General features: G+C 37.7%; 1 protein-coding gene across 6 annotated transcripts in view; it reads right to left on the bottom strand.

Annotated features, from left to right (window-relative positions):
* LOC132906534 (glycogen synthase kinase-3 beta-like) overlaps positions 1-25468 on the bottom strand; it is a 58376-nt gene that overhangs the window by 18170 nt on the left and 14738 nt on the right. For 3 of the 6 annotated variants that reach the window (XM_060958814.1, XM_060958816.1, XM_060958811.1), the window contains exon 2: positions 20421-20453. The exons of 2 other annotated variants lie outside the window; for them this stretch is intronic. In XM_060958814.1, the coding sequence (XP_060814797.1) occupies positions 20421-20453 (33 nt within the window). The remainder of the gene's footprint in view (positions 1-20420; positions 20454-25468) is intronic. One more of the 6 variants, XM_060958813.1, reaches the window with a different exon arrangement.

Genomic DNA, 25468 nt, shown 5'->3' with positions numbered 1-25468 from the left:
GTTAGACTCTTTGAATGTTTCGAGAGTTTAGCGAGAAATACTCGATAGCGTTATATCTGAAAGCTTTTACCGGGTCTCTCTATTTAGTTCAACTGCTCTTTCATCGACTTACGCTACGTTTGTTGTTTCTCTCGCGGTTCTTGAGAATCGAACGATCTTATTTTTAGCATAACAGGTTTAAGACCGCGACAACACGACATATCCCGCAAAACACAATCTTGCGCTAAAATAGGAAAGTAAAGTATTTTTCGAGCACAAGCGTTTCTTAATCTCTACTCGACGTATCAAAGTCACCTTCTTTTTTATCCTTCGATTCTCGAAAATCTTTTTCTGCTAATCGCACCTGCTAACTCCAAGCGCCATGTTTTCCGCTTGATTAAGACCTTACTTAATTCCGGCAGATAAGATAATTAACATTTGCATTAATGCTGCTTACAGGATCAGCTTCGAGTGGTCGTTCGTTAACCGATTAAACCCACGAAATCGACGTAATACGGATTTAAATATTTATCGGTCGATCATCTACTAAATACGCTATCCTTCAAAAGTATCGGGATATCAGTATATTTTTGATAAAATGTATTTTAGCTACAGAATTAACGTAAACGACGTATGTAAGCAGCAAACAATATATAAAGTAACGTGCAAAATTTTCTAATCAGATAAACTTTTCGCTTCAGAGTCCAAGGGCGATATTTCATAGAATTCCACGTGTAATTCAAATTTATATCTCGATAGACGATTCGGGAGGTAATAAGTTCTGCCTCTGATCATTAATTCGTCGTTAACTCGTACGCACTGGTTAAATTTGAATATCTTTATTGCGATATCGATGGAAACGTCCGGATGCTCATAAACGGTAGCATATTCGTAGCCTAAATACGAAATATGTACCCATACTGACCCATATTTCCTTAACGAGTTACAGAGCCGCGAAGCCATTCAACCACGTAAAATGGATCAACGAAGATTCGATGGTCGCTTATTAATGACAGTCTGCAGTCTCTCGTTTCTCGAACGAAGAGCAAAGCTCGGGCTCTGTAACGAATTTGTCATGGAGCAAAGTGGTCTGCAATATATTTCATTCGCGTACAGCAGTAAACTCGTCATGGCTATGCGTGACACCAGAGGATTATTCATAATAAAATCTATTTATAGTAGATCGTGTCGTCAATGACGGACGTTACGTCGGATTAAATAGAACGTGCCAGTTTTGCAAAGTAGAATTTCGCAGCTGATGAGCAATCACGCTGACCGCGGCTCTTCTCCGAATTTTTCCGTCTACTCGAGCAGTTTTACAACCTGGTGTTGTTTATTGGCAGGTCGCCGTTTGTAATCGTATTTTGCGTAATCTTTGGTACAGACTTTGTTACTCGAGAAAGAATATTTCTATTCGATAACGATCACGATATTCCTCTGGAAGAAAGATAGCGATATCAAGCGAGTAAACAGAATTTTCTAAGTGATAAATTAGAAATAATCTCGTCACGATACGAATTGAAAACTTAGAAATATGACAAGAAACTGTTGAAAATAATATCGGATTACGGATGTCCATGCCAATTCATATTTTCTTGAATATAGCCAAAGAAATAGAATTTAAACGGAGATCTGATTCATCTACCGAGCGTTACAACGTGATTCCTACTTGAAATTATTCGCATCATCCTCTTTATCCTTACTTTTTCTCTAAAGAACTATACTAAACTATACTATAGAATTTTTTTATTTCTTATCTCTAATTACATAAATTAAAATGGAAATCCAATTACATAAATTACACGCAGCATAAAAACGATGGTTATGCTCCTAGCTTCGGCGAATTTCTTTCTTATTTACCAAGTCGAACTAATCGTTCAACAGCGTAACATTTTTATAATTCAGATATTTCACAGATGCACGAACAGAAGCGTCCGTTACGTAATTGTCCACCGACAGTTTATTCGCACCTACGGCATGGAATTTAAAATAGCGTAAATTAACAAGATAAATAAAATAGAGTAGCACGTAAGACGTCTAAAAAGATTATACACAGGATGACCAAACACTTTCTACCACAAAATTGAAATTCCTACAAAGCTGGATTCCAACGAGGACAGAATCATTTAGCAAATTCTGAGGTATTCTGAATGCAAACAGACGCAAATGAAATTATTGTATATCAATAAGTATTGCAAATAAGATATATAAATAGCAAGAAGAGAAAACAAGTTGTAGATAAACAACTATCGAGCTCGAGCTTTTTACCACGATTTGCCGCAACGTACGTTTCTGAAAAATAACGACCGATATAATATCGCTTAAACCAGGTAAAAACGAGCGAAGAAACGATGGCGATCAGATAGCTCAAGCAAGCTGATAGCGCGTTTAAAAATCTTCCCCTCCGAGGAACACTCTATATTTGTCTCGAAGATTATTTCATCGTAAAAGGAAAGCGGAACGAGCAAACAAATACAACGCAATCTCAGCGTGGAGTTGTGCGCCAGACGAAGCGTAATCAAAGGTTAAGGTGCTATCGTTACTTTGCAGCGATCTCGGTTTTATCCGCGGTTTCACCTCGATGGCGACGCTTTAGTTCCTCGATCGTGGTATCAATTAACAGAAGTCTCCGTTGCATTTCGTATCGCGACAGTCGCGGAAATTTTGTTTCGTTCATTCAAAGTTCTCGTTGTAATCTGAATATGATAAATATCGACATACACGAAGGTGATATATCAGGTGATCTGTTTATTTTGAACGAAAGTAAGAAAACAACTGTAATTGCAGAACAGAAGATTACGTAATACTTTAGCAAGTAATAACACGAGTGAACTGGCAGATTAGAAGCGATAGATTACGAACTTGCGTGTCGATCAGACGATTTGTAACTTATAAAATTTGATCGTAAGGTGAAACTTGTTATTCGTAAAATTTCATCGATATTAGTTCAGTTGTGCAAGAAGATCAATAATATTGATACAAAAAATACCTTGGAAAGAATGCTACGAATAAACGAAATACGTTTTTAAATATCCAATTTAAATAACTAAAAAAAAAAAAAAAGTCATGAAAGTAGAACGGTGTAAGAAATTCGCTAAGAAGTAAGGAATATTCTATTGCAAGTGTCAATTTTATGACTCTAGGAAAAGCGGTTCATACGATCCAAGCTTTGTTTTATTTAAGACTGAACGCGATGAAACGCTTATTTTTAAGGCTGTATGCGCGTCTTTACTGCCTGTAAAAATGCGACGGAAGTGGGATGATTCGTTGAAGGAAATGATATCGTGTTGATCGTAAAAAACTGTTGGTACAAAAAGTAATAAAATGTTTATTGTTGAAACGATAGAAAGCCGAACAATAAAAAGAACGATATTTTAATGGAGTCGTTAACGTCGACGTTGGTAACGGAGCTAGCGCGTTAAACGCATAGGCTGATGATGAAACTTTGTCGGGTAATCCAGTAATTTGAGAAACTGAATCAAAGATTTGACGACGTACATAATCGAAACGAGAACAAATCTCACGAAAGTCGTGTTGCTATCGTACTCCTCCTGCGTCACTGCTTTCTTCAAACTCTTACGACCAACTTTTCAGAAAATTTTCCACCAAACGATTTTTTCATATTTCCCACAAATTGAAGAAATTTTCTAGCGACGAGTATGATCCAAAGAACTTTGCTTTTTATTTTGATTATTATTAATTGAAGTCGAGTTGACTCAAGCTATCGATAATAGAAGTTAGATTAGCTCTGGTTAATCGAAATAAGTAAACTTCGCTCGAAGGTTCATTTTTTCGATATTAAATAAGTTTTACGAACGATCAAAGAGTAGAGTTCTTCGTGATATAAAAGAATTTAGAAAATAACAGAGACAAGTGCAAAAGACAAAAAGCTACAGTTCTTTAATTAGCAGGATCAGGGATTTTGAAATAAATTTTTGCCGAACGAACGTGATCTGTTTAATCTTCGATTTCCAGATAAAACGGCAGAGAATTGTTTTTTAAACATAAACCACTTTAATACGATTAGCCAATAGAATGATATTCCGAAACTCCAATATCCTCGTGAATGTCAATCATTTTAACGTAACCAGCGTTGTTTTCTTAAGACTCTAAAGTACGAACATAATCTCTGTTAAAATATACATGGAAATAATATTTAGAACGTTCCAAAAACCAGTATAAATTGTTTCGAGCGCCACAAAGTCGCGGGCGCATTGATATATCGCTGGTGTTTGAACACTGGTTAGAGCACTCGCTATATTTAGCCGTAATAAGCAGATAACAGGCGAGCAACAGCACAGAAATCGCACGTGAAACCTGTGTTCTGCGTTCAAAACACTGTCACGAGTTTAAAGAAACAATTCTATCTTCGGGAAAATAAGGATGACGTTAAATATTCCTCTCCAGTGACATCACTTTTTTCATCGACAGGAAAAAACACGAAGATTTAGAAGAAATGCACGATGGAACGACCTAAATGCCATTCTTTGCCTTTCTTTTTTTCTTCTTTTTATATATATATATATGTGTTTCAAATACTTGAGGCTACTGGGTGTCCTTGTTACCTTATTTCAATGATTTGGATGCTAATGAGGCGGCCGAGTCTTCGATATCGAAAGTGTATAGCTCGCCCGAGAAGGAATCGAGGCTCGCTTTCGTGACCAATAACGCGGACAGATGATGAGGTTGCTTTAAGCGTGCTGCTTGGAATATCGATGAACCGTTTGTTTCGTGAAAGTTCTCTCTCGTTGAAAATTTATTTGTTTATCGTTGCTTGATATGTAAAAAAAAAAAAAAAAAATGCTTTCCCGTGTCTTAAGACGGCCGAAGAAAATTAACAAAGTAACGAGTATTCTTTCTCCAGAGAATTATTCCGCGCGTCACTTTCCTTCTTTGTGTTTCTTACTTTCTTCTTTCTTAATATTTATTTCATTCCGTGCTATCTTTTGCCTTCAAAGTAACTGTCACGACTCTTTGAAAAAGTATCCCCATCCATCCGTCTCAATCGCAGAATTCCCTTTGAAGAAGAAGAAGAAAAAACAGGGAAAGAGTAACAAACAAGCAACGAGGAGCCGCGTGATTAATTTTCGATGAAGCTCGCGCGCTTCGCGATAAGGAACTCGTTCTATAGAATCGCCGGTTTATTCCCGGTAAGTGTGTCGAAAGCCGGCGTTTCGAGCTTCGGGGCGAACAAACTGGACAATTTATAGCCGCGAGACTGAAAGAAGTAAAGCAAGTTCACCGTCTATAGCACCTAGCGAGGCCGATGACACCGAGAGAACAAAACGGGAATTTGTAACTAACTTAAAGGCCGGCGATCGTGTTAAGAAACTGCAGTCGTCCGTATATCGCTTATTAGGCGACGTCCAGACATTAAAAGCTTCGATGAGTTTCAAGAGCTAACGAAAGGAGCAAGAAAATTAATAAAGTGCACGGTTCGACCGGTTAGTTATGTTTAATTATAATTTAGACCAGTCACTGGCAAACCAGTGAAAATAAATGCAAGAGTCGAGAAAATGTTCGAGTCAAACGAGAGACCCGAGAATTATGTCTATTAACGTACATGATCACAGACGATTATGAAAATATATGAATCGACCAATTACATAAATTACGATTTGATTAATTAACTCCATTCATAGAGAATCGTTGTAAAAATAAAGACGAATGAAAGAGTTGACGATCGCAGGTGATTATAAAGGTAAAAGAATTAATAAATTTATTAAGAAATTAGAGAGAATTAGAGTGACGTATGAATCAAACTATTACGAAAATGAATATATGATGTGATCGAACATATTGGCAAAACATTGCTCTACCTATAATTGACTCGATCGATTAATGAAAATAAATGAATAATATGATGTGTAGAAACGTTAGAATCGAAAGGCTAATTCTGTATTAATCCGTATGAGTAAATAATTATGAAAATTAATGGAAGATCGATCTGGTTAAACAATCGTATCGTAAAACGAATTAAATCCGAGTAACGTGGCATCCTGCATGCCAAGGAACGACAACCATGATTCTCAAGCTGTCTAATTGCCAAGGAACGAGCCTCGAATCTCTGCAAACAGGCCGATATTGCGAATCAGATTCAATTGGACGGCCTACGAACCGCAACTACGACGAAATTGAAATGCCTGGCTAACAAATTTCACTCTACTACGATCATGGAATCGGAGATTGCTTTTGGATTACGTAGAAATCGATATGTCGCCATATCGAACGATTAGACGATTTCCGAAGTACTCGAAAAATACCTCTTCGAAATACCTCTTGAGCGTAAGGTCGATTTAAATTTATCTACCGTCACGCGGATCGGCTGATAGAAATTTCAATAGGTCGCAGATAATCCGCAACTTTCCAGTCGCCTGGGTTATCGAGCGTTTCTTTCTTTTTTATTATTATTTTTCTTATTTTTTTTTTTATCGATATATGGCTATCGATCGCGGTCATTGCGGAATAACCGTTCCACGAAACGTAATCGTGGAATCGATGTATTCTCGACAATGAATAATGAACCGACGTCATTAATCGAATCATTGGATTGTCCGAACGCTGTAAAACGCGAAGTAACACACCCGTGGCTCAACGAGTTTGGCGCAAAAATAAACGAGTCGTAGTTGAAAACAATTCCACGAAGCACAGTTCAACGCGGTCCGGTTTCCGGTTAAGAAGGATTCGCGAGGATAGCTTAACGTTGAAACGTGACTGGCCTATTCTCGTGATAAACGAAAAGGTAATCGGAGAAAATCCGGGATCGTTCGTTTTTAGTGATTACAGGAAGGCTTCCTAAAATACGACGTGTCTCGGAATCTTTTTTACTGGGAACCTATACTAATCTTTTTACTGGGAACTTACACTAATTTTTCAAACAACATTATATAATCTCAAGGGTTTTCTGGAAAACTGAAACGATCGTTTATCTTTGATCGATTCATTTTCCGATCTTTATATGAAAACACCGGAGGTATACAAAAAATATATCGATGTTTCCTTTTAATCAACGAATATCACGATAAAGTCAAAAAAGAAAAAAGAAAAAGAAGAGAAAACAAGAGGTAAGTCGCGATAAGCGAGATATGGAAGTTGTCGCCCGTAAGGTATCACCCGAGTTTCTCGTTAGAAATCTTTTAAAGTGCTTCTAAATGTACACACGCAACACGCATCCCATACATTTAAATGGATAAAACATATTCCGAACAATTCAATTAATTGTTGTATAACTTTGTTTTGTACTGCGCTTATCGCGATACTTTGAAACAAGTGGTTCTTTTTCCTGTATCAAAGACGTGTGCAAAATTCCATTTATAATTCCCTATCTATCTTACGATTCCAATAAGAAATACCAAAAAGTTCGAATTCTTAATTAACTCCTTCGCAGCAAGATATGATTCATTGATTGTATACGGTGTAACAAAAGAATTGTCGACTGTTTAAATACTTTTGTAAGCCGATGTACGTAACAAAGTCAATCCATGATGGACACCTGTTCCGTCAATCGTATAACTTGTTTAGAAGCGACAGTTGGTTTCGAAACAGCGAAAGGTGCGTTTCGAGCGAGGCAAAATGACGAACACGCGTAACACCGTGCACGCGTCGAGGCCATCGCTATTGAGTTATGGGCAGGCCATGCAGCTGATCGACCATATAAATAGATCGACCGTACATTGAACGGTTATTCTCGTTCGGTACTGATACACTTCGACCGACGAGGACGCAGAAAATCATCTGACGCAAGACCGTTTAACGATCGTTCGTTTATCTATACACCGCTTCTTTCCAATTCCCAAATGCAATTGCTTCTTTCAGACGTTTCCAATGTACATATTATCAGCGTAATAGATTGCAGTTCGAATTGGATAGAGAAAGAAAAGAATATCTATGCAAGTGATAGAAACGCGTACGAAAAGATATACAGATTATAGAAGATTTAATTAATATCTCGGTGAAGAAATTATTATTAATTAATTAATAATCGAATACCGATGAATTTCAATGGAAAAACTATCGTAAATTAATAACTAAATATTATATAATAATAATAAGTAAATATAAATGTAAGATATCGATAACGACGTTCGTGATATGTTTCTAACAAGTGTCCGATTGGTAAAGCGAGCAATTAATCCTTTGAATAGCGAACAGCTTAAACACGAGCGTTCGTTACGTAATAGACGACACAATATATGATTTACTATGATCAGAATTACGTACTTAATATCATCCTTGGTATACAAAACATCGATTAAATTCTACGTGCATATTCAAACCATATACCTCGTTTGACATTTCGCCGAGGAAAAAATGCGAATTAAATGAACCGCGTTTCTTTTTACTTCAAATACGTCAATAGTTTATACCGATGAGATTTTTTTCTACGCGTCTATACATCCATAATTTATCTTTATCGATGAAATGCACCGGATATGTATGCATACATGCATTTATATCATCTAATAATCATAGTAGATGCAAATTAGATTCGTAACTGCTAAACTATGGCATAAATATGTCATGTAAATTTCGACGATGTTAGGTGTAATAAGTACATACCAGGAAGATATCGGAATTCGGTAAAGATGGTAAGGAAGAAAATCGAAGAATTAGTAAAGCGAAATTTGGAACGACATTGTGAAACGAAATTCCTCGGCTTCGTACGTTTATCGTGAATCATACGACATTTGAATAATTGCCAATGGATAAAGAAATAGTTCGATTCCTCGAGTTTCTAATGTACAGGCCATTTTACGGACTATGCGGATGATTGGCATTAAATCATCGGCTATAAACTTCACGGACCACCCATTTGCTGTTTCATTTTGAAATACAGCGAAGCAAGGGTTGCAATTATAATTCACCCGTGTTTATTCGTATGTAAGTACTGCCTGACTGCGTATAGTGCATTTCAAATATTGTTTTATAGGGTTGTAAATTTCCTGCGACTATAGATAACCTATTTTCCATTGAGAGTCAGGCAATGGGTTCGAAGAATTGATTGGGAATATTTCGACCAAGTATGCGATGCTCCGTGCGAATGAAATTGAAAGAAGTTTAATAGAAAACAAATTCTAAGGAGCATTCGATGATACCTGTCGTTCCCTTGATTCCTCCTTTGGAAAGAAATGAATTTTCTAAAGTAATAGAGCGTGCGTTAACACTTGTAAGATTAGCGGTCTAACGCGAGCCAAAGTTATTTTTGCAAAGATGACTAGTTTAATATTGGCTGTGATTAGACTGCAGATGTTTATACACTTTTGAGAAATCGAAGGGTGTAGAAATCTATGGACTGCGCGTAATATACAAAAATATATAAAATGCTGGAAATACCGATCCTTGTTGCGATATTTAATAAACGATATTCAAATTCCACAACTCTATCGATGAAGTACGACCGTATTAAATCTTCTATCGCACATCTATCTTTCATTGATCTGAACCGTCTCTAGCTGGACTAAAATGATTCCAAACAAATTTCAAAAGATCCCGAAAAGTAGTAAGAAACGTGTAATTAAAAAATTTCGGACAGGTATAACTTTGAAAATATATCGCACGATATTGCCATAAGGAGGTTTCGACTAACGGAAAGACCTAGACACGCTGCTCTGAACGCGGAACGAAATTTTAGGGCAGAGTTCGTTCACACTAATCTAGATTCGGGATGGTGTCGTCAACGGGCAGGTTGGTACCGATCTGGCGGGCTTCCAGGTCTCTTCACAGGAACCAGAAAGAGGCGTGCAACCTAGCTCAAAGGCTATACACAGCCAACGATTAATCGACGTTCGAGTCGAGATACAAATTGAGTCGCGAGATGCTGCAACGCCTCTGCGACACGAACTGCAACATTTTTCTTCTCTTTTCTTTCCCTTACTTTTTTTCACTCCGAAAGAAAGTACACGAATACCACGATCTACTTTTTCCACAAGGTGTCGGGCGCTTTGCTTGTTAGTCGATGGCGAATGTCTTAACTGATTCTATCATGGATTGGCGAAACACGTGTCTAGTTACTAACGATCGAAGATGATCCCCAGCAGAGTCTGCTAAAATTGGTGTCGGGCCGAGCAAGTGGCTAGCTGGTTGCAATTAAAGACAAAAGGAAACTTGTGCGGGTTCGCGGAGTGAAGTAGTCAACGTATAGTACGGTTCCTTAGCTCGATAGTTCTATTTTCGTCTGGCAATTAGCGGATTTGCTTGGAACGAAAACTAGCAACTCTGGATTGCCTCTCCAAACACGTTGTTAGCTATTTCGACAAAATTTTCGTACACAGGTTGCTAAACGATCTGCTTCGACAACGAATCAACATCGTTTGACTATGTCGCGGAACAGAATGAATGACGCAGTTATACTCAGATACAAAGTATCGTAATAAAATATACAGAGAAACACCTCATCACTATATATGTAGTCGCAAGGACTTGAAAATAATACGATAATAAATTACCTACTCGTTACATATATCGCAAAACTCTAGCCAATTTTATTTCGTTTTGCATGACATACAATATCGAATAAGATAAGTCTTATAGAGACTTTACGCGATGAGAAGTCGATCGATCTGACAGCAAAGATCGGAAATTGTTCCGTGGAAAGAGGATCAAGGCCTGGTTCGAAAGAAATCGACGAATCATGGGATAGATTAAGATCTCCGCTCGTACAACACGCGTAACGAGCATGAAAATTCCGCTTAATCAGATCCGTTGTACCCGCAAAAGCCCTCGGCGTGCCTCGAGGATACGCGTTTAATAATAGGCTGTTGCGAGTAAGAGCAAAGCAAAATTACGGTGTTTTCATATAATCAATAACTCGGACTCTCTCAGGGTCGCCGACGAGCGTGTACCGCGTATCCTCTCTTCCTCGATGTTAGCTTCTCGGAGGCTTCCGTGAATTCATGTGACACGAAATGTAATTATTAGGCTCTGTTCGATTAATGGCAACCAAGGTTTGTATTTTTATAAATAAAAATGACGAACGTTTACTATCGGCGATGATGGTACGCGTTAAAACTACGAACGAGATAAGTTCGAATGAAAAATTACCACTGTGTTTTTAAACACATTCGCAAATTAATAATAGCGTTCCATATTTCTTAAAATTTGTTTACAAGAATAGAGATTTTGGAAATTCTTAGTTCTTCTTTTTCTACCTTCTCTTATTAATTGACTTTTGCCAAGTGATTTTGATCAAAGTTCGCTAGCTATTATACTACAAATTATAAATAATGTAGCTCCAGAAGTGAAATAATTATTAAATTTTAATAATAAGTAAGCCTTTCCTTTCGGCTTGGGATGGTTTACATCATTGGAAGAGAAATAACGATTACAGTGCTTTTAAATCACCAAAGGATAAAAAGAAACGTTAAAGATATCTAAGATTTGTGTCTTTCTAAATATTTTCACTTGGAGAATCTTCAGGGTATTGTCTCCTGATAGTAATCGAACACTACGATTATTATTTCCCTCTAAACGCTAGATTGTTTATAAATTATACCACCACAAATAATAAACTGTTACCTTATTGTATCGGACAGTAAAAGCTATTGCTATCTTACACGTCAGAGAATGAAAATATTTTTTTTTTTTTTTATTTTGGTTATTTTACAATTTGTCCTTATGGACATTTGGTAAAGTGTTATATCTTGTTGGTGAAGAAAAAAAAATATAAATAAAAAATAATATAGCATGCTACCCCCAGCGGGGTACCAGCTTCGTTTTTTTCTAAGTTATATCTTTTATGAATGAAAATATTTAACAAAAGTTTTAAAACACAGTAGTCTTTTGGTTCAGAACTACCATGTACATTAGATATATATATAAGATATAGAAATATATATATATATATATTTCTTTTATATTATCCTCGTACTATTATTACGTATGCTGTAATCCAAGTTAAATAATGTAACGTGACTTGTTTGTGTATCACAGCCAGCGTTGCGTAGTCACTAGGAAGATGGATGTGATTGTAAGTAAATAAATTTCCGGTTCTATCGCATCAATTCCTCTTCTTTGATATTTAACTAAATAACTAATCCGCTATTAACGACTATAAGTGTTTCAAACTACAATCTATAATTCCTAGAAACCAGAAGATAACTATCTTTCAAACATAAAAGACCATGCACGAAAGATCAAACAAACCGATTACTAATGGCTCGAAATTGACGATTTCAATTCGATTTCCGTCCGATTTCCACAAAAACAAATCGACGATTCTCGTTCGAGCTACGTTCGACGGAAACAATGACGTCATTCGAGCCTCCTGGATCAAGCATAACGTTCATCGTGACGTCAAGAGGCTTGCCTAACCGAGGTGCATATACGATCAGAGTACAATTCATTCTCGGCCTCGTTTCGTGCTATCGTCGCGTTTCTATAAAAGACAGGAGAACATTGATAGATAGGAACGCGTTCGACATTAAAATTCGTGGACGCTTTCAGATGCGATGACCGGAAGCTCGCGTCAGCGGAAACCACTTTGACGCAAGATGCACCGATGAGCTGTCTACGTGACTTTCGTAACCACTCTCTCGATACGATCCGTTGGACGTGCTCGTAAGGTGAGGTTGAATGGACGTATAATTCCATGGGACTCCATGGAATTTCTATCGTTGCGTAATACAAGAATAAATCTATTTGTCTTTAAAATTGGACGAATCGATAGTTAATTGTCGTATGTGTCTTGATTAGATCTTATCACGCTTTTCATTCGTGGTCTTTGTTCCTCTATCGATGTAGACTGCGTATAGTTGTAACCGAGGATTTTGACGCATTTATGGGAAATTCAAATATCCAGAATTTAATACTCTGAATTTATTAGTAGATAAAATAACGATATATCTAAGTTCCATTGTTTAAATTACATTCACAAAGATATGAGTTTGCGTAAATATCCGCGATCTACTTATGACACGGACTTGATATATTAATAGATTATCTAAGAATCTTAGTAAGCTTTAATCGTACCAGACATTAACCAGAATTTTGATAAAACTCTAAAAAAAAAAAAAAAAAAAAAAAAAGGAAACCGACAAGAAATACTAGAAACATTTTAATCCATGCCTAATAATATTCCATATCTCTGTTTCTCGTAAATAAAACTGAGTTTTCCTAGAAGAAGCGATTAATAATCTAAGTACACGATGATTATTGCCTACACGCTACTTTCGTATTCCGGGCTTAATCGTCGCGACGAAACAAAGAAACGGAAGATTTTCACACGATTAAGGTTCTAAGAAGACGAAGAAGCAGAAGAAGAAGCAGCAGCGGTTTTAGGATTCGCGATTAATCGTGCGAATGAACGGGACGTGACTAGGTCAAATGGAATTCTTGCCAATTCGCGTGACACGATGAACCGCGAGGAATCGTTGGGATTGTCGTGGACGGAAAATTTGCTTCGTTCGCGTGTTATACTTCGATACAGTTTCGGTTTCTCTAGCGACCGTGATCGATTTTCGCGATGCGCGCTGAACAATTTCCAGCCTGCATAGGCCACATTTTGGCTGTCGTCAAAGAGATTCATCCATCTTCGTATTTCGAGAGAAATACACAGTGTACCAGATGTTAACGGAACATTCGGTAGCCGAAGAATCGTGTTTCGCGATAGGTATAATGTGCTTCGTGTTAATCGCTGTTACAGTGTTTACGTAACTTTGTTACATATTAAATTTTTGGACGCTTTGAATGACTGCTTCCAAGTCATCGTTCACGTGGAATGGGTCGAATAATTGGTAAAGAATTATTTTGCATTGCTTTAAACATGTATGAAGTTGACGCAATAACATATCAGGTATGAAATATCGTTTCTACGAATTTCGAACTTAATGTTAGTCATTAAACCTGGAAATTTTGGCAGCATATTGACTGCGCTTGAGTAACAGCTATTGTATTACAATATAACAGACGTTGTTAAAATTAGATACAATCTAAATATTGCTTCGCGTGTTAGGAGCATAATTCTGGCAGTTGATATTTGAAAAGTAGTGGTAATGTCGTCTGACCCAAGTTTCGCGAATTCTAAAGAAGCGATTTGGCAATTTTCCCATGCCAGAAGACAGAAGAACAAGGTGAGGATCGAATTCTTAAAAACAAAGCAGCCGGCAACCTGTGTCTTCTTTAATCTTTACTCAGAAGTGGCGCATTGCCCTCGAACAAAGCTGAAACTCACTTTTTTCTTCAAACTTTTAGATATTCTTGAAACAGATTACCCGAGCGTTACTCTACAACGATATTAAAGAATTCCGATTTCTTTTTATCTTTTAGTCGCAAAAATAACAGCTGAATCTCATAGATCGTTCTCTTTCTTTATTGCTATAAGTGTTTTCGCTTTTATTTATTCTTTATCTTCACCCTGTTAATATACTATAAATAACCTTCTCAGCGCCGAATATTTATCGTTTGATTATGGAAAAATTTATTCAATGATTACTAACAACGCGAAGATATTTCTGTAAATTTTGTAAACAAGATATAATGCACCATACGATTCAACTGTCGTGGCAGAATCCAGATTAGTAGAGATACGATCCGATGATTCAGAGCTCGGAAGTGCGTCGCTCTCGCGGAGACGATTTTCCATGGGCAATCGCTCGTGATAAAGAAAACACGCGGCCACGCAACCACGGTGGCAAAGTTCAAATTTCGCAGCACGTGCTGAATAACGATCGGTCTGAGGGAAAGTCGACAGCAACGACACGCGATTCTTTATGCTATGATTAAACAGATCGCACAGAATTCAACGATCCGAAAGAAAATCGCGTTGTAACGCAAGATTCTAATTATGATCTTGATAGAAAAAGTAAAGAAATATATTCCTAATGTATATGTTTCTTGATAAAATGAAACGTCAAAGAGGTAGAATGATTTCAGTGTTGGATGATGAATAAAGATTAGATGCAAATGATTAGGTTTACTCGTGAATTCATGAATGTAACATCGTCTTAAAGAAGCTGTCTTAGAAAATATGTACATTCAAAATGGTAACAAGATCGATATACACTGTCATTTATTTCCAACCAATTCGACTGCCATCCCAAAGTCGACCATTCACACGCTCCTAATTTTCGATAGTCATAGAAATACCAAAGTTGAGTCACTTGAGAACGCGAGGGCGTGAATTCCTATAGGTGATGAGTCTCGAGTGAAAAATGCCACTGCTCTGTCTGACGAGTATCCGTTGGACCAGAATCAAACGCGTCTAAATTCGGCGACGTCACCTCTGACGTATTCGGCCGAAGCCAACTAATAATTCTTTGTAACGATGACGTCGCTTGTTGTCGAGCCTTTTGCCAATTCTCCGATACGTTAGCCATTCCTGCGAATCTTTTTTTATACACGAACGTGTAGGAAAAGTTCATAGAAGAGAGATTTAAGAAAAATCATCGACGTATTAACATTTTCGATTTTATATAATCGTTAACTTTTTTTAGAAGAAGACAAAATTAATGATAAATGTAAATATGCAAATATAAATTTTGTACAGAGATGAAAGGTTCTAGTAGAGAACAACAGTTGAGGTATTTTATTTTCTTTTGATCCTGTTTAGAGACAGAACACCGACGAAAACGGCGATAACGCCATAACTATTAATAGAAAGAACCAGTTGTATTCCCTGCGGCAATACCTGCAAAAATAGCCCACGTTCCACTCGAAATCGAATGACGTTCCATGCGAACGATCGTCGCTCGAGATCGCTATTTGCGATCGTATCAAATTGGTTTGACCGTTCGTTTTGCTGTTTGAAAATTGGCAAAGTGGCTTTTACCTCTATCCCTGAATCGCTAATTCTTGGTTTTGATACGGTTTGATTCAAAATAGTTTCCAATCACTTACGATTTTCATTAGGATTTTTATAAAAAAGAAATCACGACAGTAAAGTTCTACAAATTTGATTAACCGAGTCGATAAGATCCAGTTCTGGATGTAAAGAGCAGTCGGCGCGTGAATTTCAGACTCGGCGAAGTTGTACTATGGCCCGCAGACGCAGGTCATTTCGATCCTATAGATAGGTAAAACGGTACGGCCACGAGGTACGGGGACTGCTCAATAAATCATGCCGATTCTATGCCTAACCGCTGGTAGACACAGGAGGTAGATCATTTCGATTCATACCTAAGCATTTAAACGCACAATGTACCAGGGAATGCTCGATAAATCATTTCGACTCTATAACTAGGGGCACCTGAACTCGTAGAATTCCAGCAAGGATTCGTAGATCATTTCGATTCATGGCTAAATTATAACAACCGAGTAATTTCGATAAATAGCTTAGATACTGAATGTTCCTGATAAGTCGTCTCATTCAAAAATAAAACTGTCATAAATCTCTTTCTTGCGGTTGAGTCATAATCGTATTATAGCAGATAAGGATTGAGGATTCCTGATTTTTAGAAAAACATGTTTAAAGTTTTGGAAGACTGACAAATATGTCGACTCGTCGCTTACGAGGCGATGGCAAGAACTACGAAATGTCGAACGAGTTGGTTGTATGTACATTCGATGCTTTAGGCTGATGGTAAAACAGCCTCGAAAGGATTTCAGTGCATAGCCCTATATATCTTACTTTATAAATTTTTTTAATACGGCGTTATACTTTTCTTCGATATTTTAAATTTTTACAATTTATTGCGATAAATTTTCGATTATTTTTAATTACTATAGTGGTTCTGCATATTCTTACAGTTTTGAAATCATCTTGTTAGATTAGCACTGAGTTACCGATCCTTTTCCTAAAGAACGAGTCAAAGAATAGGCCTTCGTTCATCCTAATAAATAACCAATAATCCGACGATAAGACGACTCTACCTTACCGACCAACATTTAAGTATCGATCTCACCAACGCAATGCAAGAACGGGGGAACACCGATGTCAACGATCGTCAACAGAGATCGCTATCATACAACGCGTTGGTCGTTTTATAGGCAATGTAGCACGTTAATCGCGATAACGAATGACGTGCCTACCACGATACAGTCGGCTCTGTTTCGTCAACTATCATTACTATTACTCTACCTAGTATGTTTTTTATAAACACGCATCGCAAAGATATCAGATTATCGAATCTTGATAACGAGATTTGATGACATTTTCTGGACCGTTTTAATTACTTACATTTTAATTATTCCGCGTTATCGCTGGAACACCTGCGGCCTCGTCGCATTTGGCCGAGTGCTCGCTTGATGCTTCCATCGCATCGGTTAGTCTCGCTCCGAAGATTGTACATCGCCCAATGGAAAATTTTAATAAATCCATGTTATCGTCTGAGACGACTGAACAAAGCCGTTAGGCCTGTTTGAATATTAATTATATCAGAGAAATGAAATTGATTCACGCCGCTGTCGAGATTATTACAATCCGTAGAGATTAAACGATTCTACAGATCATCGATAGCGCCCTGATTTTTCGTTCGTTGTTTTATCCGAGCGTTTCTATATTATCGAGCTCTATCAATTGATGATAATTTATTGGAATTTGATTTGCAAACGCAAGAACAAGAGTTGTTTTTGTGCCATTAGCAAATGGTTTCATAATATGGTCCAGTAAAAAGTTAATTGACTAAATGCTTCCGAATTATGAGTTAATTAACAAACTTGTCAAATATTAATTTTCTCGATGAAATCAACGATTTTTAAACTCCTTCTTCAAATATAATCTCGAAGCGATTTAACCTCGAATTTTCTACATCACGTATCTTTAGACGAGAATATTTATTCGCTTGAAAACTTCGAGGCATATAATTGTAAACAACGATCCATTATTCCACTACCATTTTCTTTGTTTACCCGTGATCGAGTGACTCGATATCGAAGCAAGACAATCGAGATCGATCTCGCGTAGCGGAGCGGTCAAACGTGTTCGGAATTTTTGTGTCTCGTAACCACGATAAGCTTATCGCGGCAGACACTTCGTCGTTCGTGAAAGATAGAAAAGAGACGCGGACCGAAGGATATCGTTCCATTTTTTTAATCTTTATGAACAGATTTGCTCGTAAAATAATAAAAAAAAAAAAAAAATGTAGATTGTATTAAAAAGTTGAATGTCATCGTTGTATCATCTCAACAGAAATATCGTGATATCATTTATACAAAGGGAACGAGGAATCTTTCTCTTTAAATACGAAATTTTAAACTTAAATATATAAACTTAATATTATTAGCAAAATTTTACAAGTTACGAGTTAGGGAATACAGTTAATTATGATATTATGAACGTTGCAATTCAATTCACTCAACTTTATAAAATTGTAGAGTCTCTAGGTAGAATAAAAAGAAAGATAAATAACGAAAATATATTAAACAAATCTTTCAAATTCCCTTTCATAATCGCAATGTTAAAAAAGGATGATGTAAAATACTTAAAAAAAGAATTGCAAATGAAACGTTAAATCAACGTAACGTTGGTGTTTGATGGGTTAAAGGTCATCACTTGGATAACCTGAATTCCATCAGAAACAAAAACAATCAGAACAATTTCCCTAGAGAGAATCAATCGACCCGTCCAATAAGCCCGACACTGGCCTGTATACGTAGAAAAATCCCACGTACTCCATCGAATTCACGCTAGAACCATAGAAGTCGATCGGAATCCAATTGCACCGACCAATCGGAACGCGTTATCGACCGAGTCACGACGAACTCCTATTACACTAACCGGCTTGCGAGAGTATTCACTCGCTACCCTCAGTTCCCGTTCTTGTTTCTCATCTGTAAATGGATGAATTCTAACCTCGTGCCGTCGTCATGTCAAGACACTACACGTAAGGATTCCAGGGATTAGTAGAAACTCGATTGGACATCTAACACAATTCGTCACACGGTAGATGAAACAATGTCTACCGATCCTTGACGCACGAGTAACACGCGATCTGGAAGTAAGACACGTGGATCACGTGCTCGAAATTTACTAACCGGTAGCGTGTTCGGCTTAGGAACTACCGAGCGCCGACTTACGCGTCGAGTTTATGCGAATGAACCCCTGAATTCAGACCGAGATCATGAATTGCAAATTGCTTGTGAGCTATCTAAACGTCCTGCGTTAAACACCAAAACAATGTAATTCTATCTCCTTGCAGTGTAGAATAATTTCAATTTGGTATCCATCGTTTGTTTTTCTGTCTTTCGAGTTAACTTTATCATCCGTGTTAAAATACTATCGATTACGGATTAATTACGACTTGCAAAATAAAACCACGGAATTTTGATACTTTAAGGACATCTTTAGAATAATACTAAAACATGAAAGCACGCGCATCAGTGCGTTTCTTCATTCCTCGCATATTCCTCGAACTTAAGAAATTTTCTAACGAATAGAAAAATACTTTTCAACCAAAAATGACTGAAACAACGCAGCACGATTGATATCGTTTCGAAGCAAATACTCGCGAAAATCGTCGGGATCGATAGAAACATAATATATATATCGGAGGTGGTCCCGCGAGCGAGGCCAGACATTAGCGAATTACAGTCGAGCACGTTATTGACTAGGATCAATAAGAACGAGGTCACGAGAGTGAGAATAATTCGTAATCACTCGAGGGTAATAGATCAGAGTTGATAATGGTATTGTCGCTGTGAGAGAGTTCACCAGGCTCTGAGCACCGACCGAGCCACTCGACGCTGCGTGAATGGAGAAAGGTGAACTCGTGTTCGTCAAGGGCAGCCTTGCAAACAGCTGATTCCGTCTCGACGCGATGACAAATCAATGGAACGTGGACCAGATGTTCGTGGAGAGTGACTCTGCGCTCGGATCCTCCCCCGAACGCATAATATTGTGATATTGTTGTCACAGTAAGAATGACACGCGACTTCGAGGGCAACCACGACGAACCCACAGAGACAACCACGACTTGTCGCCGAGATGCGCTACTGATTACATTCTCGCTACGTGTCGAGTCTATTTTCTGCTAACTGTTTAAAATCTTTTAACGACACGTGCTCGACATCTGGGTGCATAAACGCGATCGCGGTAACTTTCTTAAAATAGAGACGATTCTTTAATACCATGGAGGCTTATTTGGCGTAGAATTCATTTATAGGTTTGGTATAATATTGATACGATGGTTATATCTAAAATGATGGTAATGTTTAAAATAATCGTGCTGGATGATGAATGATTTGGCAGCTAAAATCATTGGTTTTTAGTATTTGGATTATCGTTGGAGATATTAAATTGGAATAATTTAGAAATCATAAAGTATCGATGATATAGATTGGTAAGTACTTCTTACAGCCGCTGCTAGAGGGCCGCGAGTATATGTCACTAGCATGTTTCTTTTACATTTAAAGATTTTAAACTCATTGTAGGATATATTGGAAATCCAAGTACCAAAAACTCGACCAAATGAATCTTCTTCTCCTATCCGTCTTTGTAAATGATTCACATTTAAAGTTTCTTACTTTGCGAGGTATACGAATAGCATCTACAGTAGCAATCGGAGTATTACCTTTTTTTAAAGTTACACCACCAGCCGGATGACCTGAAAATGAAACAATAAACCAAACTGCGGCATTTCAACACAAAATTATAATCTAATCATATAATTCTATACAACTATATTGTGTTCTCGTATGTACAACAAAGACGTGCTCCGCTAATTTCAAATCAATAAAAATTTATGTTGAGGGAGCGTGCCCGTTATTATAGATCGTGTCTTGGAAATTAGCGCTAATACGTAGATCGGGGAGGAAACCCTCGCGGATTTATCGATTGCCCTCGAAATACACGGGGGAATCGCTCTACTCGAAAAAGGAGAAAAGGGTGCTACACGAAATTCTCCGATATCATTCATGGACGTGTGTTCTGCTTTACTAACCGAGAACTACAGTTAACGCGAAGGTGGGGGCGCCACTTAACGCAGGAAAGTGGCGCCGCTATCGGACGCCAGTCATTTAATCAAGCATCAGTGTAGGAGCAAAATGGCGTCACTAGAAAAGCAATCAACCGCTCCTTCTTAGGCATGATTTACCTTTCTCTGCAAATGACTAATACAAGACGCTCAAAGCCATTCGGCGAACGGGAACCTTGACCAATCTTCCGATCAATAATCGAAAAACGTTTTATAGGTTAAGTACATATAAAGCACGATACAGAACACACATGTTTTTAAACTACAAATTAAAAATTTTGAATTTTTAAGTGTATCGGTTTTGCAGTGATAGTTCGCTCAACTTTAGCTTTTGACGAGTTATATTCAAGGTCGGCAATTGCTGGCGGAAATAGAAGACCATGTAAACGTAACAATAGTTTTCGAGCGGCCGCCCCGAATAACTTCCGTTACTTCGTTAAATCGAAGTCTGCGGCCTGTCGAGAGCATCGTATACACCAAACGGGTGTGTTACGACTTTCTGGAAATTGATCACAGAAATTTAATGGCAGCTATTTAAAGCGTAATGCGATTGAGATCGAGAAGCACGATTTCTCTAATCCCCTATTTCGATCTCGTATTGAATTCCGGTGACCTTGCGCGACCTTAAAGGGCATAGCCTACTCTTCGAGCAATCAGGTTGACTACATATATTTTTTAAAGTACTTCCGTCACGAAACTTCCTTTTTCCATTCGTGTTCTAAAAATCTCTCCTTCTTTCAATTGTCGAAGTCGTTCAAGCGTTTCTCCCTTTCCTTTTCTTCTAACAAACATTATCATCAAATTTTCCCAAAGGTTAACAAAATAAGTCTCATTTTGAAGAAAAAAGATTGTTTTGTAAATATTTTTAACAATTAACGATAAAAATAACGTAGGTACCATTTTTTCCATGGATAACCCTAGGAATTGATCTCATAGATTCTTTTCACTTGGAAGTTTTTAAAGCATATACACGTATCTACGATAGGGGATTCATTTCAAATCCACAGATAGATTCGTCAACAAGAATAGTAAAGATTAACCGGCGAACTGGAGGCTCGGATCTAGGAATATTTAATTATCACGAGATCTACAGAAAGGAATCGATGATTTAAAGGAGCTTGCGAGAAGAGGGATTGATGGAAAGTCCTCTGGTGGCGAGCACGGGAGCTGCTGCCACACCCAATTTGCTCCACATCTAGAAGACGCGTATAGTACTTCCTGTTTCGAGTCTTGGTGACCCCTATCCTCACTTGCGCATAACAATCCCACTTTAGTTACGATATACACATGTCATAAACACATCCTATCAGCCTCTCTGTTTCTCGTATCGAACCCTATTAACCGTCAACATTTACACAGTAATTACACGATTCGTGTTACCACCACATCCCATGCACCCTGTTAGATCATGCCATAGAACTATATTTACCGACGTCGCTAACGATTACCACCCTTATCGACAAGAAAAAACACAGATATACCTGCCTGCTATTAGAATAATGATCACTTGGGCACTCAAAGCACACAAACAGACGTCCACGTGCGCGCGTGCGCATATTTTTGCTGAGGAAGCAGATAAACTGGTAAACGGTAGCACCCTACGGTTAATATCGCTAGGCGATACTAACGAAAAGCAAACAGTTCGGTGTGTGTTTGACAAACAACGGATTTTCATTCGAAAACGTGAAAACATCGAATCAACCATCATTGTGCATTATATATCGTCTTGAATAAAAAAAGTTCTGCTTAATGCATTATTTGTATCATTCCCAAATGAAATGTCACCTTATTTGACATTCATTAGAATCTGTTAGACGAAAAACGAAATACTATTTGGAAACTTACAAAACGATTAGTTACTATACGCATAGTGTTAAGAAAAAGAGTAAACATTAGGAACCAATATTCAAATATTATTTTTATAATTATCCATTTATAATTCTTGAAATCCTAACGGCTTTGACATTCTTTCAATATAGGATTGAATTATGACTTTGGGTTGTAATACTTTCCAACTGTGTGTACGATATACGGGATACGTAAGCAAACAAAGCTATTATATTTAAGAAACTAAGACGAGAATAATATCTTCGCTGCCTGATTTAACAGATTAATTATCACATTGAGGGTAACGATCCTTTACAACCGTCTCTTTGTTTCATATGTAAAAATTAAAAATATAAAATAAAAATTCGCCGTTGCCGATAATAATGATTATATATAAATTAATAGAATAAATTACCTTAGAAACAAGCAAAATCATTTAGAAATATGAAAGAGTAAAAAACAAGAGACTCTATCGTGCAGATGCGACGATGAGGTGGTCGAATAGAATAGAACGATGCTGAAAAATGAAACAGATCTTGACACAGTTGATCCCAGAGTTTAGACGATTGAATGAGCATCCAGTTCCGCTTCTACGCTCTTTGTCCCGGCTAATTCGCGTGATCGATCCGAAATAACGCACGGAAACCTTTTTCCCGTCAAAGAATAACCTCACACGTACAGGAACCAGCGAGAGAAGCCTAGTGTCACGCTCACAAACGCGAGCTTCCCTTTACCAGAGCATTCTCATTCTTGGCCAGTCTTTGTAACCCTCTGGCTGCAGCTTCCACTTTGCTGAAACGTCTGTCGGTTTCCGGGGTCGGAGGAGGAGACGCTTTTCACTTGCAACGGGAGTTCCCCGCGACTACACCCGCATGGAATACTCGGTGGGGTAAAGTGTGTCACGGGGAGAAGAGAAGGAAAAGCGGGAGAGACGAAGAGTCAACGAGCTCGTCTCTCGTCGACTCTCGTAACGCAACCCACCGAGGCTGACCTTGCAGCCGGAAAAACAAGTTGGTTGGCCTGGTACCAGAATTTCGCGTTATTAATAAATCCAAAAATGCGCGGTTGATTTGCGTTCATTATCCTTCACCGTTGCATTCTCTAATTCTGCGATTGTCTCAACGCGAAGACGAACCGATGAAGTCACGGGCTTGTTTACTTTTCGATCTTGGCAATCTGGTGACTCAGCGATCTTTATCGCTTTTAGGCAAACTTCGCAAACGGAGATGAGATTCAGAGTCAGAGTAAGTGGAAATTTTCATTCGGAGATCGAAAGTTTTATTCGGTTTGCGAATCTTTCGTTCCAGATTGGAATATTCTATCAAAGTTCCTAGAACGTAAATCGAGTCTTTGTATCTTACGATCAGTTCAAGTTGTGAAATCATCCTCCGAGGTTTCCAAAATTTCTAAATGGATTTCTAATTTGAATATTTGAAATTCTATCGAAACTCTGAACCTCTGGTTTCGTAAGTAAACCTTTTGCTTCCGACACTTGACATTCTATCGACTTTTATGCAGCTTTTGCAACTTTTCGATCTACCGAATCTCTGAGTCTCGGTTGAAGTTTCCTACTAAATCGCAAAACCTTCGTCTCAAAATCAAAGAGATCTTCTCTTTTATCCTGAAATAAACACAATCCCTGATCGTGTCCACAGCTTCCTTGTCCTCGCTTGTCATCGCGCAAATCTATCACGACTCTACTTAGAAGCACTAAAATACCGTTTGCATCGATCGCAGATCTTTTTTGTCCCATGTCCACGCAACCCTCCAAGCTTTCATCGCGACGCCTTTCTGCGGTTTATCTGCAGGTTAATTAGTTTATCGAGAGTGGTCTCGATTATACGTACAAGCTCGTTATATAATGTCGTGGATGGATACGAGTTTCAGTATCACCCATTTGACGTTACGTGGAAGTCGATTTGTTCCGACGAAGAAAGACCTGCAATTGATCAATTATCGCTAGGAAGATCGTTCGTACCGATGTCTGTGCCAATTGTAATTATAATTGAGTTTGCGTGCAAATGCATCGCGGGGGATTACATGGAAAAGAAACTAGAGTTTCAAGATGAGCAATTTATCTAATTTTTTTTTTTTTTTTTTGTTTAGAAAGGAGATAAAATGGGCGCAAGAAGTATTTGCATACTCCCATGTTTCTCAATCAGAGGTGTTTTAAAATTGAATTTCGTAGTTTGTTTCATCGACATCGAATCGTTGTAACGACGTAAAAACACATTTTTAAATTAGTTCACTTACTAAATAAACAAGCAAATATACAATTCTATTTTTGCACGATTCTCTTTTAAATGGCTTAGAAGCAGAATCCAATTGTCTTTTTAGACGATATAATTTGATCTAACGCGACAAACAACGCCACTTCAAAAATATTTACTTGGATTTAACGCTTCTGCCACGAAGTCTTTTTGTTAGTCTTTTTCCTTAAATGTGCACGCTGATTCTATTTCATGCTTTTCCTTCGACAGCTCTTTTCTTATCTCGTTTTCTATTTTATGGGAAAAAAAACGAACGAAATTTACTTCATTTGGGATAAAATGATAAAACGGAGCACTGGGAACTCCCATCATCGCATTAAATTACGTGGAATTCTTTTCAATTTTATCTTCAATACATAGTCGATCTTCCTCTCATTTCGTTTTTCAAGTTAAAAGTAAAGTTCAAGTAAAGCAGAATCGAAAAAATTGTTACGTTTTTTCCCAAGTTTTATCAGCATAATATAAATTTTCTACATTTTGCTGGTAGATGATCAACAGCTTTTTATAACCAAATACAGATTTAATTAAATCACATTTAGCATTGCGCGC

Source organism: Bombus pascuorum, chromosome 4 (assembly GCF_905332965.1).
Source record: "Bombus pascuorum chromosome 4, iyBomPasc1.1, whole genome shotgun sequence".
In the NCBI taxonomy this organism is placed as follows: domain Eukaryota; kingdom Metazoa; phylum Arthropoda; class Insecta; order Hymenoptera; family Apidae; genus Bombus; species Bombus pascuorum.
Note: the sequence above shows the minus strand (reverse complement) of the source record. Positions and strands in the feature narration are given on the sequence as shown.